The following is an 18,057-nucleotide window of genomic DNA, read 5'->3' on the forward strand; positions in this document are numbered from 1 at the left end:
ATGTGTTTTTAAAATGAACCAAATCATAGACAATCTTGTTCAAAATAGAAGTGACAGTATCCTCCTCTTATCACAATCCAATCAGCTTTAAGAAACCCAGCAGACAAGGCTATATTGCTTCATACTGTAAATTGTTATCTGAATTAACCTTCTACTCCAAATCAAAGGCTGACATTTTTGTAAGTTAATTAAACACTCTCCAAACAAGTGATCCTCTACTCAGAAGGCTTCATACGTGAAAGTTAGATTATGGGTGACATTGTACTAGATTCTTGATAGCATAACTCTAATTAGTAATAACAGTTGTGAAACCAGATTTTCCCCCCTGTATTTTCCTAATTAAATAAAACTAAACCCCATCTTTTTCCTCATGTTCAGCTACAAGAGTTTCTGAGTATTCCTGATGCAATCAATATTACTCCATTTGGAGTCTTTTGGAGCACACTCCACAGATACCTGACACTGACTGAAATGGCACTCTGTTTTTTGGACACCTTACCTCAGATGAGGTAAACATGCGCTATCTTTTGGAATGAAAATGAAACTATGGTGCTACAGTTACCTCTCTCTCAAGTGGATATTACGGCCTACAGAGAAGCAGAAAGTGAGGGATACTTTAACAGAAAATGAAAAGCAGTTTCTTTCCTCTTTTTTTAAGTAGCTTATTATTGCTAAGGACAATAATATCTATGAACTTAGTTTGACTACCTCGTTCTAACTTGTCTCCCCTGCTCCCTCTGGAGGCTGGAACTCACTCTTATTTTGCAGTTTACCATGTGAAAAAGGCTAAGGATTTTGTTTATAACACACTTTCACAGGCAAAGGCTCTAGCCTAAATGCAAACAAGCATGTGCTTTCAGTAGCCAGCTGCAGAGTTTTCTCTTTGGTTTCTAATCAGAAAGAAACCTCCCCCTCTTTACACAGCTGCCACATATATAAGTGATTGAGGGGCAGGCACTCTTTTTTTCCTTGAGCATTTGAGGGGAGGTGATTTTTTTGGTTGCAACCCTCAAGAGCATGGAGAGTACTTGGAGAATTTGTGTGTGTTTCTATTGCTATTTTCACTGGCTTTCTTCTAGCATCCAGTGCTCCCCTCACTCCAGGGCTCATGTAGTTCCTGACAAGATCTCTGGGTTAGTGGTAGCTCCTGAGGATACTGCCAGTGAGCTACATCCATTGTTGCAGCTGCCAAAAAGTGTGAGACGTGGATATGCCCTCCTGCCTCCCCTTCTCAAGGTGCTGTCTGACCGAGGACCTCGGAACTGGGAAAGCGAGGCCCCTAGGCTGCAGCCAGACTCCAGAGCCCTTCGGTACATGAAGAGGCTATATAAGATGTTTGCTACCAAGGAGGGAGTCCCAAAGGCTAATAAAAGCCACCTCTATAACACTGTTCGGCTTTTCACTCCATGTTCTGAATGCAAGCACCGCCACAGGGATCTAATGAAAGGTAGGTGTGGGGTGAGCTGAGTTTCAAAGGTTAAATGGGGATTTTCGATGTGTTCTGTGCTTGCAGTGTACTATAAAAATACCTTATTTCTTTAGAGCTGTTGCTATTTTTGTCCTGATGGCTCTTCTCTTAAACTGTAGGAGCTTTTCATAACCTACTTCTCCTTGAATGACATCAGATGTAGACTTCCCCACAGTCTGGGAACTGCCACACAAATAGTACTATGTTCAAGATGATAAGGCCGACTCATTCAGCTTCTAAGCTGTTCTAAGAAAGTGATTTAAAATGGTTAGGCATAATGGGCATATGGGCAATGTTTCCTTCTGCTGCCAATCTCGGTTCTGCTTTTCCAAGGCCATAAAAACACATTGTTGCAAGGAGGCTTGTAATGAAGTGCTAGAAGCCCGTAGCAAGGTGACTTTTCTCCTGAGAAGAGAAAGAATTGAAGAATTGAGACCCAAACATGTGAATGTCCTGAAGGGAAGAGTAGAACTACTTGTAAATTGGTCACTCTGTGACTTACCATGCTTTCATGGCTTTCTCAGACGTGGTCTGGTCACAGTAGCTCAAAGACTCTGGCCTTTACTTCTACTTATGTGGCAGCTGACAAGTGATCTGAGTTCTCCTGACCTAGATTTTGTCACTTGGAAAGACAAGCAACCTTAAACACAAAATATCATTCTTGTCTATGGGAACAGCACTTTGAGACTGAGGTTCCGTTAAGAAGTATGAAATAAAAAACCCCCAAACAATGTTTATGACAAAAACTTCCTGGCGAAGTATAATCTACTGATTCTGAAATATACTCACAGTTAACAGCTAATATCACTAAATGTAGTAATATGTATCCTAAATGTAATAATAATTAAAGTAGCAGCTCCAATCTAAACCAACTTCCAACAATTATTGAGACTAAACAAATTCATGATTTTAGAAAAAAATTAATATAGGAAATAAAAGTTTATCAAGGTCTTGGCACAGGCTGCCCAGGGAGGGTGTGGAGTCTCCTTGCTTGGAGGTCTTCAAGACTCGCCTGGATACATTGCTGTGTGACCTGATCTAAGTTGACCTGCTTCTGCAGGGGAGTTGGACTAGATGATCTCTAAAGGTCCCTTCCAACCCTACCATTCGGTGATACAGATCCCTCATCTGATTTCTGATTATTTGGCCCATGTAGGTTTGAAGTGATCAATTAATGTGGTCAAAAAAGAACAATTTCTAAATTATGGAAAGCATATACTGGTGAGTAGTGAAAAAAGCAATATATTAAACACATGATACATCCACATCTGGAAAATGGGACAGAAAATAGGTTTATCAGCCTCAAAATAAAGACGGAAATTGGAGCAGATTCACGGACTGTCAGAAAATTCTTACCATCAGAGGAAAAGAAAAAAGTAGTGTATTTTAGAGTAGGGGTGGATGAGACAGAAATATGCATTCAGAATAACTTGGAAGCTCTGCTTCACGAAAAAAGTGACAGTCAGGAAAGTGTAATAGTAGTGATAATAACTAAGTTTCTACCTTTCTATTACTCAGGCTTGTTGGCAGTTATTAGTAGGAAAAACCGTAAGAGAGGGAAGAATAACTAGGGATAATGCTAAAAAGCTCTGAAAACATCCACTTTAAAACTATTTCATGGCTTGTACAATCCAGAGTGTCTAGTTCCTGTTTCTTCATATCAACACTGAAAAGACAACTGCTAACTTCCTTCTGTACTGCTTTGTTAATGAAATGAATCATAATACCTCTTAAAACTGGGGGTGTGATTTCTTTACTTTTAAATGTTGTGTCCCTGCCCAAAGCAGAGATTCCATACAATAAAAGGGGAGGCATCTAAACTGGTTGCTTCTGCTGCTGAATTAGTTTTGTCTCTTCACTACATGGTAGTATTTATGTCTAGGTGGAAAATTAAGATACAATAACTCTACAAGATTTTGTTTCCTTTCTCAGGAGACTTTCACTCCGTGGATTTACTCTTCAACCTGGATCGTGTTACTGCTCTAGAACACTTACTCAAGTCTGTCTTGCTCTATTCCTTTGACACATCACTTCCCATTTCTTCTTCCATTACATGCATGTGCCATTTGTCTGTAAAGGAGCATGATTTTTCTAGCCAAGTGTGCCCCAGCATTTCGCACTCTATAGCTTTTACCCTGCACTTTGAAGTTAGAAAACGCAAGTGGGTTAAGATTGATGTGACTTCTTTTCTCCAGCCTCTAATTGCTACTAACAGGAGGAATATTCATATGGCAGTGAACTTCACTTGTCTGATGGGTGATCCACAGAACACTAAACTGGAGTATCCCATTAACATGGCACCAGTTCCCCCTTCTCTTCTTCTTTATCTGAATGATACCAGTGAGCAAGCTTATCACAGGTGGAACTCACTTAGACACAGAAGGAAAAACCCAGTGCGGCCCCGGCAAAGGAACAGTCCACGTGTCGATCCTTTGGGTGACAAAGGAAAGGAGAATCCACAGGGTAAAAGAGCCTCTCGACGGCGAAGAGATGAGAGTCTGAAAGAAGCACCAGCAATTCCACCTTCTAATTTGAGCGACTATTTCAAACAGTTTCTGTTTCCCCAAAATGAGTGTGAGCTTCACAATTTCCGTCTAAGTTTTAGCCAACTCAAGTGGGACAAATGGATCATAGCGCCGCACAGGTACAGCCCTCAGTACTGCAAAGGTGACTGCCCAAGGGTTGTTGGGCATCGTTATGGCTCTCCAGTACACACTATGGTTCAGAACATCATCTATGAGAAACTGGACTCCTCGGTTCCAAAGCCTTCCTGTGTTCCTGCTGAGTACAACCCACTGAGTGTCCTCACCATAGAGCCTGACGGCTCCATCGTCTACAAGGAGTATGAAGATATGATAGCTACCAAGTGCACTTGTCGGTAGTGGGTGAACCCAAATCGGTTTTACTCCAGGTTTGGGGATTTTTGCATTCTTGAAGTACCTGTGATCAACTTGAGCAGCGTCTGTATAACTCTAATAGCTCTGTAAAACTGGTTTGGATTTAGCATGGAGTTAGTAGAAGGTGTTTACATCATAGCACATATTTTTGTAGCCACTCAGCCTTTCTAGAACGTGAAATGAAATGTAAATAATATATTTTAATCAGAGTAATTTTGCATTAAAAAAGGTGGAAAAGCTTTCAACTATCAGATGTCTATTTTAAGCTGTTTTGTCATAGATTAAAAAAAATCATGTCATGCATATCACTTGCACTTGATGCCTGCTAATCTTCCTCTACATAAAGAAACCTTTTGTGTGACACTTCCAGAACGTGTCTGCAAAGAAAGTCTTTAATGTTAAAATCACTTTCTCAGTTTTCCATTTTTGCTACCACATTCCCAGTTTCCCTAAGCGAGAAGACAACTCTTCCTCACAGCTCTGTAAAAAGTTACAAGGTTGTTTCTTGCTTAGCTTCTGTTTAACTCTTTGGGCTTTCTCAACAATGGGGAGCGGAGAAGCTGCTAAAAACAGAAAGTCTTGATCTAATTCAGGAACAAAGCACATGGTGCTTGTGGGGTGAGGCCACAGGATCCTACATGTTGAACTACATTGCTACTTGCTTATGAATTGCAGGGACATGTTTGATGCTGTTGACTTGAGTGGGGAAGCTTTTAGAAGCCTATTAATTTAAATGCTGTTGATTTAGTAGCCTGAAAAGGCAGGTCCATAGCCTTATTTCCTCGGGCAATAAGGTTGTTGGGAGCAGTGTCTCAATCCTGTATGTTCTCAAACCAAATTTTTGCTGCTTCATTTTTGTCCTAGACGTCTTTCAAGAGTTACGTCAAAAACCTTGTTTCAGGCTGGGCACCTAAGGTAAGAGGGTGTTAGGTGGGGCTCGCACACAAAAGAACAGCTGCGGTGGAGATTTTTATTAAGCAGCTTGATGTGTCTCAGCAAGGCAGCGGAGCTGGGACAGGCGCTGTGAGGGAGCGCCTGAGGGACCTGGGAGCGTTCAGCCTGGAGAAAAGGAGGCTGAGGGGAGACGTGGTCAGTCTGCCAGGACGTTGCGGCGGGGGGGAGTCGATGTCTTCTTCCCAGGTGACGGGACGAGAGAAATCAGCCTCAACTTGTGCGAGGGGAGGGTTAGGTGGGACATGAGGTACAAACCCCTTTGTGCGTGAGTGGACGAACAGAGCTAAAGGCCGCCGCCCGCCCCGGAGGCGGAAGCGGCATCTTCGATGCCGCTTCCGCCTCCGGGGCGGACGGCGGCAGAGGCGTTGAACGGGAAAGGTGACACAGGGACGCCATGGGCCTTCACTTCGGTAACCTGGCTCGTGTTCGCCATGTCATCACCTACAGCCTTTCCCCTTTCGAGCAACGCGCTTTCCCTAACGTCTTCTCCCATGGGTTGCCCAACGTCTGGCGCCGTTTCAGATCCCAGGTCTTCAAGGTGACGCCCCGTGAGTATGGAAGGGGGAGGTAGGGGAGGGAAGAGACTCAGGGGATGGAGGTTTTCGGGTTGGTTTGTGTTTTTTTTACCCCTCAGCATCGTTATACCGGGGAGGGGGGAGGCGGCTGTGTAATGGTGGCCGCGTGAAGTGCTGTTTCTTGTCCCAGTTTCGTGGCTGTGCTGTTGTTGTTGCAGTGCGGCTTGTGAGTTGTCTCCTTTCCTTTGCAGCTTTTATAGCCGCCTATCTCCTTTACTCCTGGGGAACGCAAGAGTTTGAGAGGCTGAAGAGGAAGAACCCTGCCGACTATGAAAACGACCAGTAATCAAATTAATGAGGAGATTGTTACCTCACATGGATTATCGACCTGGTGTTGCTAAACTTGTTCACATGACTAGAAGGGCATTAAGAGGAAGATAAGTCTTGTCTAATAAACCGTAACTTTGCCCTGTGACTTTGTGTGATGTCTCTGTCTTGAGAGGTTTGAGGTAGGTAACATCAAGATCTCTGTCTGGTTCACTCTGTGCAGGGAGATAACCAGGCTAAAGTTCTGTATGCTCAGACTCTTTTACATTAGAAACTTTCCAGCCTTTTTGGCTCCTCTCTTCTCAGTGTAAGGAATGTTATGAGGGCTACCTTGAGCTGGGGGTGATTTGAAACAACAGCTCATTTTTCCTTTTATCTTTCCATCACTGTCCACTTCTTTTTCCTGTAGCCTTGAGATTTGTGAAAAAAACAAACAGTCTGTCTGACTTGGGATTGACCAAAACTGCATGAGCTAGCTGATGGCTCACGACTGAGTGTGGACCTTGACCCTTGCATGGAGGCTCACTCTTCACAGGGAGCCCCATGCAGAAGACAAGGGCCAATGGGTCCAAGCTGCCACAAGAGAGGTTTAATCTCAATGTAAGACACAGATTTTTTTTTTTTACCACGAGAACAATCAATCACTGAAACAACCTCCCTGGGGACACAGTGGGGTCACCAGCTGTAGGTTTTCAAGTGGAGACTGGACAGAGGGCCAGGTAACCACATCTGGGCTCTCTGCCAACAAAAGGCTGGACCAGATGATCTTTCAAGGTCACTCCCAACCTGGGCTGTGCTGTGATTCTAATTAACTAGCTGTATTAATTAATGTTAAGTGGATGCTTAACTGCCCTTCTGGTATCTGATTAGTATTAGTAGGCTGGAGTAGAAGGTTCTTGGAAACTTTGAGAAGAAACAAGATTGTTTAATACCTCAAAATGATTTAAAAACAAATGCTAGTAATAAAATTACTAAGTATGTGACAAAGAAATTCACCCTGTGGCTCTAAATATATAAACAAGCTCTGCTGTTGGCAGTCCAGTTGCTGTTGGCTTTATCCTTTTTTTAACCTTTCAGTCTCCCTCTGACTGCCTAAAGCTCGTGTCCTGTGTCAAGCAACGTGTTTATCTGTGTGTCATGCTATTCCTGCAGCTGGCACTGAGAGTTTTATCTTATCCCTGGGGCAGGAGCGATGTTTCCTTTGTTTGTTTCTCAGGGCTGGGCTGTCTGAAGATACAGATGCTCAGCCTCTCACTTCAGGAAGCTGGGGGGCATGCAGTTTTTAGAGTTGAATGCTTTATTCTGTAGAGACTCAACATTCGTTTAAAAAGCACAGGAGACTAAAGTCTTGGGGGTGTTCCTGATCTTCCAGTGTTCACTCCAAGCACAGCTTGAAGGTAGCATGAACAGGAGTGATACAAGTCATCCAGTGCTGCAAGTTGTGCCACAAATACTCCTTAAATTTAACTCTGCGTTTCAGTTTATTCTTAACTTTCTAGGCAGCTTCAAGCAAATGGGAAGCAACGAATTAGCTACTAGGATGTTAAGAGCTGGCACAGCTGGAGGCAGTCCAGCCTCCAGCTTCAGTCAAACCTCTACTTTTGTCCTGCTTATTGAGCTTCTAAGAGCACCAGCAGCTGCTGATGGGCACCTGAACTATGGCACGTGTGAACTCAGTGCATTTTGTCCTGGCAGCTCTGCTGAAGGTGAGCAGCTATCTTGGTCCCACTCACAAGGTCTTTGCCCCCATTCACAGACAGCTGAACTGTGCCCGAACCCGCTGCTAGACTACTGTAAACAGTACAGCACCTTTCCCTAGGCCCTGGCAGCTCAGCCCTGCAGCAATGTCAGCAGGAGGTGGCGGGCAGGATGGGCCTCCTGGCTCCAGCACCAGCGCAGGCCCTGCTGAGGACTGCACATCCCAACAGAGAGGGCTCCTGTAGGACATGTGGCATCGGGCCTTCAGCTGATGGGGGTTCTAGAATCTGAAAAAGCTGTTTGAACATTTTGTAGTTGTCTAATTTACTTGTCCATTTGGTAAACATTAGAAGTGGCAACAAAGCAACAGCTCGTGTCTTTTTTTTCCTAACCTGCACCTTGGCTGTGGCTTTTTCCTGGTGTGCTGGACTTACATTTGAAAATATGGGTTCAATTTTATTCTTTTTTCCCCAGTTTCTTGCAGAGAGTAAACAGATTGCTGCCCAAAAGAGATATGCTGATGCTATTAGTAACTCAGAAGGACACAGTACAAGTTTGACGTATCATCACAAAGTACTGGTCTCACCCAGCCAAAAAAAGCTGAGAAGTGACGCCTTGCAGAGGCCACTGCTGTCAGAGCTGTCACTTCAGTCTGAGTTCCACAGATGAATTAAGACTACTGCTGCTGCCTCTTCTTTTCCTTTCCCTGCACTGTGCCTGGTGAAACTGCACAAATTGGAACTCAGATGCACATAAAGGAAGGACATCATGGGAAAAACAGTCAAACGTAAGCGAAACTTCCAAGTTTGGCTACTTGATGGGCCATGATTTACCATTTCCTTCCCTTCATAAGGCCCAGGAAGGTGAAATAAGGAAGGGTGTTGATTCCTCTTCCCAGGGAAGCCAGAGAAACAGGGCAGAAGGAGTGTAAGAACCCTAGGAAAGGAACAGATTTTCCAACGGTGGTTGCAGACAATATGCCAGAAATGGTTTTTCTTTAATGCCAGTGAAGTTTGGGCTACGTGGTAATCACCTGTAGACAGGAACTTGACAGCATGGCATTATCTTAATCTAGGTAACTTGCCTTCCACGCTGGCACTCAGGCCTCCATATTAAGCAATCGCAGAAGATGGCAGCCTGTTCCATCCAGAGGTGTAGTTACAATTAACTAAAACATTGGTTGCTATTTTATACAGTATCTCCATCCTTGAAGTAACTTAGAACATAAAGTACTCCAAAACCTACATGCACTTGACATGAGTAAGTTGGTGGTGTCTTTGTGTTACTCTGCAATCTCGAAAGTCGTGTGCCTGACAGACAGTGTGTGTGTGGGATGGATGTGGGAGCCAAGTGCCCAAGACAGCACCAAGGAGGAGGAGGAGGAGTGATTAAGGTCCATTTAGACAGACACTTGTTCCACGTGTCCTGATGTCTGTAAGCTGAGTAGATTATAGGGAAGGTGAGAGCTAACAGCTTTACTCAAGCATCCTTTTCTCAAAGCTGTTGTCATCTCAGTTCACAATTGATTCCTCTTAATTACAAACTGCCCATCCACATTGATGGGAGCTGCTGGCACCTTGCTAAAGACCAATTGTGAGTTATGCTACATGGCACAGGGCAGACTATAGCACAGACAGCTCAGCTAGAGACCAGAGTCCTGCCACATGGAGCAACTCTGCTCTAGAAAACTCTTGCAGGAGTTTCTTCTATTTTTGGGATGAGCTGTCTAGAAATTATCTTTAACTACTACTCATTAGGATCCTCGAAAGGCCTATTCTTTACCATTCAGAGCATAGTTTTTGCATTCCCTAACACATCTGAACAGCTTTTCGTCTACTTTTTGAGTGCCATCTGCATGGAAAGGAGGGTTAAGTAACTTCCTCGTGATTCTTTCATGTGCCAGGAATGAGAATCATGATCAAACGTATGATTCTCTGCTCCAAATAAGCTTGATAAGACAATACTTCCCCCCCAGGTGACAATGCTGCACACGTGAACGTCACAGAAGTTAAATAAGGTTACAGCTTTTAATCTTCACCATACTTTGGGCCAACCACCCTTTTCCTTAAAAGTGCACCATGGGGTTCTGGTAATGCATTAGGTAGGCTTTAAAAAAAGGAACAGTTGGCACAAAGGATATGCTGATCAGACAAAGTACAAGTGGAAGGAGAGTAAATCATTAGCTAGACAGACAGGCCTTGAACCAGATCACTTCAGCAGATGCTAACTTAGTAATTCCCTCTTGCTCCAAAACGAACTTTGTTCCCATAATGACTGACAGCTGATGCAATAAAGTCTATAAAAATCTAGCTGAAGCCTGGGAAGTTCTATTTGGGGCTATTCCTACCTCCTCCGCCCAAGGCTGATCCTACAGCTGAAGCGACAGCTCATCCTGTGAAGATGCACAGTTGGAAAATGATGGCAGTCATCTTGCTCTGCTCACTGCTGCTCAGCCAGGTAAACAGAGACTACTATTTAGAGCGCTAATTCAAATGGTCTGGTGGTTAATAGCTGTCAGGATTTGCAGGGATAAGAGTAACAGTCAGGAGTTGGAGGGAACTGTAGAGCTCTTACAGGACTCAACATCATGAACAAGTAGAGCAACTACTCACCAAACACTGAGTTGCTCCAAGACATATCTCAGCAAGTAACTGCCTTCCGTCCCAAGATGAAAAACAGAGTTATTTTTATACTTCTTATGCTATGATTGAAAATGAGAAAGGTTTCAAGTTCTTCACTTCAAATTAAGACTCCTGTCCTTAGCCTCAGAATGACCCACTGCTTACAGCCGCTGCACGTTGTGACAGCTCCCACCTCGTTTCAGTTCCAGGCCCACTGCGCCTCCCTGCACCCACAGCCTCAGCTGACGCGGCAGCGGCGGATGACGCCCTTCTGGAGAGGAGTCTCCCTCAGACCCATCGGAGCCTCCTGTAGGGATAACAGCGAATGCATTACGATGCTGTGCAGGTAACAAATCTTCATCAGGGCTCCAGCTCAGAGACACTTATGTTTCATTATGTAGAGGAAACTCCCACTTACTGTCACCCAAACGAGATACAGTTAATTCTGTGCATATAGAAGATACCAGGAACAAGGATGGGGCAATAGATTTAGACATCTTTTGTAAGCAGCGCAAACAGAGCAGAGTCCAAGTGCCATTGATGACAAGTCTTAGTCCTTTTGTTGCAACTTCAAATAACCTGTCTTCAAAAAAGAGCATGAGATTCTAGACAGCTTTTAGGCAACCACTTAAGAGACCTTATATTTAAGCCTTCTTAAAGGCAATACCATTTGCTTTGAGACATGTATGAGTTAAGAGCAGTATTGTACTCTAAGTTACCACTTGAAGGCAATTACTTATAGTATCAGAAGCCACCTACTTCTCATGAGCACTACAGATGAGCAAATTGTCCAACTACATATAGTTAAATTGATTAGTTGCAATTACTGCTGACTGAAAGGTGCTTTTGTGTGGCACCAACTGTAGACATGCCAGAAAGCAAACAGACAGTAGAATATACCCATTTTCTACTAGAGGTAAATTTAATAGGCATGGGTAGTCAGGCTGCTATTTTGCTTGCATTTAAAACGCATCATTTGATTAATATATGTGAAATATAACAGCAGCTACAGGAAGAGACAAGGTACAGGCTGCACCACAGCCTGACCACAGAGCCCTAGGTAACAGCCATTTTAGATGTGTTATGCAAAGAGCATAAAATAAATAAAAATGAGCTAAAGAGAGTTAAAGAGACGAATACCAGATGTACGGCTCCTTGAGGTACACTGAGCATTGCTGTACAGCTGAGGGGAGGAATACAGCTAGGGATGTATCTGAGGATGGAGCTGGCAGGCAAGCTGGCAGTGCCTGACAATGTTGTTGTTTTTTCCAGGAAGAACCAATGTTTCCTGAGAACAGCCTCAGAGTGACCTGTCACGATGAAGAACGCCCATCACTGTTACTGCTAACAATGCTCCACTCGTGAAATATTTATTGACCGTTGAAGAGCTAGGACAGTGAATTGAGCAATCAGTACATTTAACATCTCTGTCTCATGAACTGACAGAAGGACTTCAAAGAGCCTGAGATCATTCCCTAACGAGGGTTGCACACGCTTCAGGATGACTCCCTGGCCGAGCTCAATAAAAGGACTCTGCATGTCGTGTTCGTTTTGGTTTTTTGTAATGGTTCTTTTAACATTTTATTTATTTTAAAATGTGAATTAAACATTTATATTCAGCAAAGCACCTTGGTTTTCTTTGCATCCCGTGAACAAAGTGTATGGTGAGTGCACATCAGGCCTAATTCAAACTGGACTTCAGACATTTATCCTTCATCTGGCAAGCGCACAAAGTAGATCATGCTTCCGTCTCGTTTCAGTCCCTGCAGCTCAACTATAATCAGTACTTCAGATAAAGGCTGTTACAAAGACGGAGCAAACAAACTGATAATTACTGATAGCATTTTCAATATCCCAAATATACCCAGTGATAACTAGAAGGAAAAGTATTTAATTACTTCTAATCAAATTTACTTAAATAAATGTCCCAGGCTGACCTTTGCCACTGAAGTACCTGCTACTTTAAAATAAATGGAGCAAAATCCAATTTTGAGCTGTTGCATGTTAACTTGGAAGGCTGGAAAAAACCTAAGTCACTTTTGATCAGACAGATACCATCGGGTCTGGGACACCAATGCCGAATGCTATTTGCCTTTTTTAGACAGAGGGCACTAGGATAAAAAAAGAAAACCCTGCTTTATAAGGCCTTACCAGGGAGGAGAGCGCCCATGCACAGATAGATAGGAGCACAGTGGTGGTGAAGTTTAATACAGAAAATCTATTTGATATTTATTAAACTTAGTTTCTCCAGTTACAGTTTTGCATTGTACAAAGCATTTTAATGACACAGTAGTTAAAAAGATCTTTACAAATTGAAATGTGATACCCTTTTCTCCAAATATTTTAATTGCCATAAATTTGTTTAAAAATACACATTAAACGCATGTTTCAGACACTAAACTTTCTATAATCTCAATACCACAAAATACATAGAATATACTATACAGATGTGGAAAAAATCTAGTTAGTATATAATACTTTGCTCACCATTAACAGCTTTATTACGTGAAATGCACATACTGACTTAGAAATCCTAATTTTGAGCCCCAAAGTACCCTTTGAAATTTAAAATGTATTGCAACAAATAAAATCACAGTTTGTTTTTCTTTTCCAGGTTTTGGTTGAAGACAGATGCCTAAATCTTCTGATAGAAACAAAATATAACACATGGACTTGTCATGTACAAAGCGTAAAACAGAGACATCCCATTAGTTACTAGCAGTACCTTTCTGTATGATTCCTAAGGGCTTAATTTATAAGTGACAGGTTAAAAGTTACCTTCCCCACCCACAAAGCCCTCCCCCCAAAAAAACCCTTCTTCACCAAATAATAATTTCAAATAAGATAAAGGATTTTTAATAAATATATAAGCACTTTATCCTCCATATACAAAATTTCTTAAAACAATTTAAAAGGGGGACCAGATAAAAATGTCAGAAACTGTGCTTGCAAAAGTCATGCCTGGTCCTTAGAGTTGAGCTGTTAGGTGTAGAATGCCAACGCAGCCAAACCCAACCGCTGCAGAGCCCTGGCAGCAGTGGCAGCCCGGGTCGCAGTTCAGAGCTGATGGCAGGGCACGTGGCACCCACGAGCACGTGTGGAGGGAGGGAAGGAGACAGAGCTGTATCAGAAATGGATATGCTCCCATTAAGCTTCCAGATGAAATTAAAACAGGTGAAGGGTTGACATAAAGACAGCCCATACGAACTCCCAGCACTTCAAACTGCTCCCCAGAGTGCACTTGACCAAAACGCAGCCGCGCGTGGGCAGGGAGCGGAGAGTCAGTGCTGCCCATGGCTGCCCTGCCACGCTCACACCGAGACGAGGGCTCACCAAGCCCTGCCCTCCCGGCCTCCCCTGCACTGCCGCTGCCACGCGGTGCCACAGACCGACTCCTCCAAAGGTAAAGGGGCTGGACACAGCCCATGAATGATTTCCTGATGGCTCGAGTTGACCTAGCTTTCCTGCCTGGGAAATTTGCCTCCTGGAATAGGTCTGGATTTGTCTGAGTTGGCTAGCAAATGCTTTTGGCTACTCTTTATAGACTTAAAGGTGTCTAGCATTAACTTTGTTGCTTGGAAACACAGGGCTTTCTGTAACACTGATTGATCAGTTGGAGTAACAGAAACCCTGACCAAAGTATTTGTCAGAAATCTAGGAATTTGGAAGTTGTTTACTCCCCAATGGATAATTCAAACTTGACTTGCTCAGGCCCTTTTGTATCATCTGCCTTAACAAAAACACTGCAGCGACAGCAAGTATCCGTTGGGTAAATGAAGCATTAAATACAGCAAAGGTAGTCTCTGTTTCCAGCAGTTTGCCACTTTGGCAAACCACAGAATTATCCGCCTACAGCTTTATTTTACTTGCCCCAGGCAAGCGCTACATTTTTTCCATAAAGTACTGACTCTCTGTATGTTGGGGCCATTCATAAATACATTTCAGGGTGTTTTTTGTCATCATAGCAATTAAGCCTCAGCAATCTAAAGGAACATACATTGCACTCCTGTATAATATGCAATATTTATCACCAATAAGATGGTGATTCAGCACTCAATAAATAATATATCAATATAGTCAGTTGCACCATAATCTAAAAACAAGTATAACATATACTTTGAACAGACTGAGATCATATATATATACATATATTAAAAGATACATACAATACAAATTGCATACTGCCATTGAAAGCCAAGAAGAGCCATTCATATGCTCTGCTTTATGGCTAATAGTTTCAAATCAAAATAGAAGTCTCGGGCTGTTTTACTCTGGTGTCCTGAAGATCTGTCTGTAATTATAGATGGTTGCACCTTATCACCTAGGAACCTGCAAGTCTGACAGCAAATTCAATGAGTTTTGATAGCTGAGCAAGCCTAGTCTGATTAAGCCATTTTGAAGATTCACCATCTGGGACCGCGTCCAGTGAGGGAATTAGAATTACAGCATCGATATGCATTTGCTATAGGATGGTCTAGGGAGTCGTTTGGGAAGCCAGGAGCTGGGGATTCCCTCCTCCTGAGCCACCAGTGCAGTGGGACCGAGGGGACACGCGGCAGTTCGGAAGGATGTCTTTGGGCCGTTCACCCGCCCTTGGGACAGAAGGATGGAAACCTATCACCTACTTGCATTTCTTTTTTTTTTTTTTTTTAGCTATGAAATCTGACAAATTGCATAACTGTTCTCTCAGAAACAACAGTAGATCCCAAATTAGGATATGCTTTTGGAATAGCAAAGTTTCAATTTATCTGTTTGAAATAGCTACAGATGCGTAAGGCATTTCTTTTCAATTAACAAGACCACTGCACACTTCCCATACAGACAGAAGACCCGGGACAGCACTCTAGTGGATATTTCACTACGACATACACTGCTTAGGTGGGACACTTTCAACCAGTTCAGGTCCACATTTTGACACGATGTAAAAAGTCTTCTGGTCGTCTGAAGACAATTTATTAAGATTCACTGATCTAGGGATAAGTGACACATTTTTAAGAGACCAATTCAGCGTGACACCAAAAGGTATTTGTGGGACTCTAGTTAAGGAAAAAAAAATTCCCAGAGATGAGACCATTGCTGCTAACAGTAATGGTAACTGTGCACAAAGGAGCAAGCCAAAACACAGCCATGCTGGCTAGTGCAGCACTACACAAAAAATAAACTATGACTGCAACTTCTACAAAGGTATTTTTTATATAGCGTCAAAAGTGTGCTAGGCACTTTAGAGTATTAAAGGAAAAACAGTTGACAGTGTCCCGTTAACCGAGATGCAGAGTTTGAGGGTACAGAGTTCTGTCTCGAACAGCAAACACTAACAGAAACGTGACCTCGCACAGTGATTCAATAAAAATGATGCTCCGACAGACCCGATGAGTCAATTCAGCTGTCATGGAAAAAGTCTCAGGTCTGTTAACCATGTATCAACTCGTACGTAGCAAAGCTTTTCTGGAAGTACAAAACACGCTGTAACGCAAAGGAAGCTCTACGAATATGCAACTACCTTTTAGTAGGTTACTAATTTGCAAAACTTCTAAACTCTTAAAGCCCATAGGACATACTGCAGTACTAAGTAGCGTAGAATTCTATTCCTTCTCTCGAGGTTGCCGTGACTTTGGCACTTAACTACAACTACACAAAAAATTTAGTGCAATCATCTTCCTGAACATGCACGTTCATGTCTGGTACAGAATAAAGGGTTCGATGGGAGAGAAAACAAAGCAGCATTCCACAATCTCACTCCAAATGATTCAGAGTTTGACTCTTCGAAAGGAGACCACCGCCATGAGAAGTCAGTTTGTGTGACAGACACTAGTACTTTTAAAAAGGAAATGGAATTTTACCAAAGTACTGCAGAAGACCACTGCATACAGTATACCTGGTCCTGCTGTAAAACATCTTGTAAACAGTTCATAAAATCTTCACCTAAAAGTAAGGTATAAGGCACACCAGACATGTTGGGGGCACTAAGCAATACTGAAAGCAGTAGCAGTTTCAACCTTTTACTCAGATAAGCACCTCACTTGGAAAGGTACTTTGGTTTACACTCTGAGAGCACTCGGTCGCAACTACGTAAACCATTTCTGTTGCACCAAGGCGCTCCCTCGCAAGTGAATATTATGCTCCATCAAATATTAACGGGACCTTCATTAACACGGGGTAAATACGAGTTTTAAATCCACTCTGCAACAAAACAGTCAATTTCCCTGTAACAGCAGGTGTGCTCCCACCCCACGATGGCTGTTGCACTGTCATCCTGTAGTGTCCGTTACCTATCAGACCCTAAAAGAAAAAATGGACCTCAATTTCTACTTAAGATTCCTGGTTTCTCAGTCAATGAAAAAGATGCAAATGACAATTCACGTAGGAATTTAACTATCGCTGGGTTTTTAACCACAAAGCTCGCCGATGAAGTGTCAAGAAATGACAAGCACGGAAAGAAAAATGTTATTTTAAATGAAGAGATGCAAAAGAAGCACAAGATTGTCCTTTTCAGAAGCCTTTCCTGTATGCATCGCACCGATCGGACTCAAGTTCACTCCTACACCATGACTTCGGTATTACATTAAATGCAAATTACTGTAATGTTTTGTGATTGTTATAGTGTTAATCTAGGTTTTGAAACTGCCTTGAAAACAATCCAAGCCAGATCCAGCTAAATACTTTTCCATATAAATTTCTTTATAATTCATTTAAATGAAGTATCTTAATACATAGAAGAATATCTGGAACTTTTCTATTTAGTACAAATTCTGCAATAATAAATCTGTAGTTGTCATTTATTAGTTGACTCATAGGCATTAGGCATGAAAAGTATGGTGTCCCTACACGTTAGAACCTATCAACCCTAGTTCCTTTTATGGGCTCTACCACCACAAGACATTACAGAGTAACAAAGCTCACAATGTACTTAAATAAAGTGTCTATGTTTAGTTTCTGCTAAGTACTCAAAAGAGTAAATTTAGAGAAGAAATAGCTAAAAACTGCCCCAAATTGGGCTCTTCAAAATTAAAATAAATAGGATTTAAACTGACTATTTCTGTATTATGACCGGAATTCCAATGATCTATCCATGACAGATCAGCAAAACTACACCTTTACATGTAGCAAATTTTAAAATATTTAAATAACTTAAAATGGGAATACTGAGGAAGTCCATTAAGCAGATGATTTGGGGTTAAAACACAAAACACAAATGAGAATGGGAGACATGTGAAAGCATTCCTTGCTCTTAGTGTCAACTAAGCAATGTGTTATGGCAGTCTTCCTTATTGACATGACACAGTGTTGTGGAGATAAATTGGAGGCAGCGAGAATGATGTGTTTGACTTTCCATTCCTTCAGTTCACAATATCACTTGGCATCCAGGCGCAACCAGTGTAATCCCTGACGGGTGTAACGCACTAGGTCTGTCATGATGCTCGAATTAAAAATCAGAGGGCCCATAACTTTATCCAGTTCAGCAAAGAACTCTAAAACAACAGAAACACAAGTTAAACTAGGCACAGATTTTTATACGGGAAATATTACACCCAGCCCTCCCACCCTTTCAACATGAATCTTTTAGATTAAGACAGATG

The 18,057-nt window shown here is 42.4% G+C and overlaps 4 protein-coding genes across 5 annotated transcripts in view; 3 read left to right on the forward strand and 1 right to left on the reverse strand.

Annotated features, from left to right (window-relative positions):
• The first annotated feature begins 1,017 nt into the window (after positions 1 to 1,017).
• Positions 1,018 to 4,350, forward strand: GDF9 (growth differentiation factor 9). Its single transcript, XM_010198555.2, has 2 exons — positions 1,018 to 1,447; positions 3,401 to 4,350. Exons 1-2 carry the CDS (start codon positions 1,018 to 1,020, stop codon positions 4,348 to 4,350), a joined length of 1,380 nt encoding a protein of 459 aa, XP_010196857.2.
• A 1,318-nt stretch (positions 4,351 to 5,668) lies between these two features.
• Positions 5,669 to 6,309, forward strand: LOC104555252 (cytochrome b-c1 complex subunit 8). The gene is made up of 2 exons (XM_010198582.2): positions 5,669 to 5,867; positions 6,086 to 6,309. The coding sequence occupies exons 1-2, from the start codon at positions 5,714 to 5,716 to the stop codon at positions 6,178 to 6,180; spliced, it is 249 nt and encodes an 82-aa protein (XP_010196884.1). The 5' UTR covers positions 5,669 to 5,713; the 3' UTR covers positions 6,181 to 6,309.
• A 3,932-nt stretch (positions 6,310 to 10,241) lies between these two features.
• LEAP2 (liver enriched antimicrobial peptide 2) lies at positions 10,242 to 11,924 on the forward strand. The gene is made up of 3 exons (XM_010198583.2): positions 10,242 to 10,316; positions 10,690 to 10,826; positions 11,753 to 11,924. Exons 1-3 carry the CDS (start codon positions 10,260 to 10,262, stop codon positions 11,787 to 11,789), a joined length of 231 nt encoding a protein of 76 aa, XP_010196885.1. The 5' UTR covers positions 10,242 to 10,259; the 3' UTR covers positions 11,790 to 11,924.
• Positions 11,925 to 12,737: 813 nt separating this feature from the next.
• The window catches only part of AFF4 (ALF transcription elongation factor 4), a 54,160-nt gene continuing 48,840 nt past the window's right edge, over positions 12,738 to 18,057 (reverse strand). For both annotated transcript variants that reach the window (XM_062003079.1, XM_062003081.1), the window contains one exon: positions 12,738 to 17,949. In XM_062003079.1, the coding sequence (XP_061859063.1) occupies positions 17,831 to 17,949 (119 nt within the window). In that variant the 3' untranslated portion in view covers positions 12,738 to 17,830. The remainder of the gene's footprint in view (positions 17,950 to 18,057) is intronic.

The sequence above is a fragment of the Colius striatus genome, chromosome 9, assembly GCF_028858725.1.
Source record: "Colius striatus isolate bColStr4 chromosome 9, bColStr4.1.hap1, whole genome shotgun sequence".
NCBI lineage: Eukaryota > Metazoa > Chordata > Aves > Coliiformes > Coliidae > Colius > Colius striatus.

Coding starts and splice junctions, on each gene's coding strand:
- GDF9 (XM_010198555.2), top strand. CDS start 1,018: ATGGAGAGTACTTGGAGAATTTGTGTGTGTTTCTATTGCTATTTTCAC. Junction 1,448..3,400: donor CCACAGGGATCTAATGAAAG/GTAGGTGTGGGG, acceptor TTCCTTTCTCAG/GAGACTTTCACTCCGTGGAT.
- LOC104555252 (XM_010198582.2), top strand. CDS start 5,714: ATGGGCCTTCACTTCGGTAACCTGGCTCGTGTTCGCCATGTCATCACC. Junction 5,868..6,085: donor GGTCTTCAAGGTGACGCCCC/GTGAGTATGGAA, acceptor TTTCCTTTGCAG/CTTTTATAGCCGCCTATCTC.
- LEAP2 (XM_010198583.2), top strand. CDS start 10,260: ATGCACAGTTGGAAAATGATGGCAGTCATCTTGCTCTGCTCACTGCTG. Junction 10,317..10,689: donor GCTCACTGCTGCTCAGCCAG/GTAAACAGAGAC, acceptor TTTCAGTTCCAG/GCCCACTGCGCCTCCCTGCA. Junction 10,827..11,752: donor TGCATTACGATGCTGTGCAG/GTAACAAATCTT, acceptor TGTTTTTTCCAG/GAAGAACCAATGTTTCCTGA.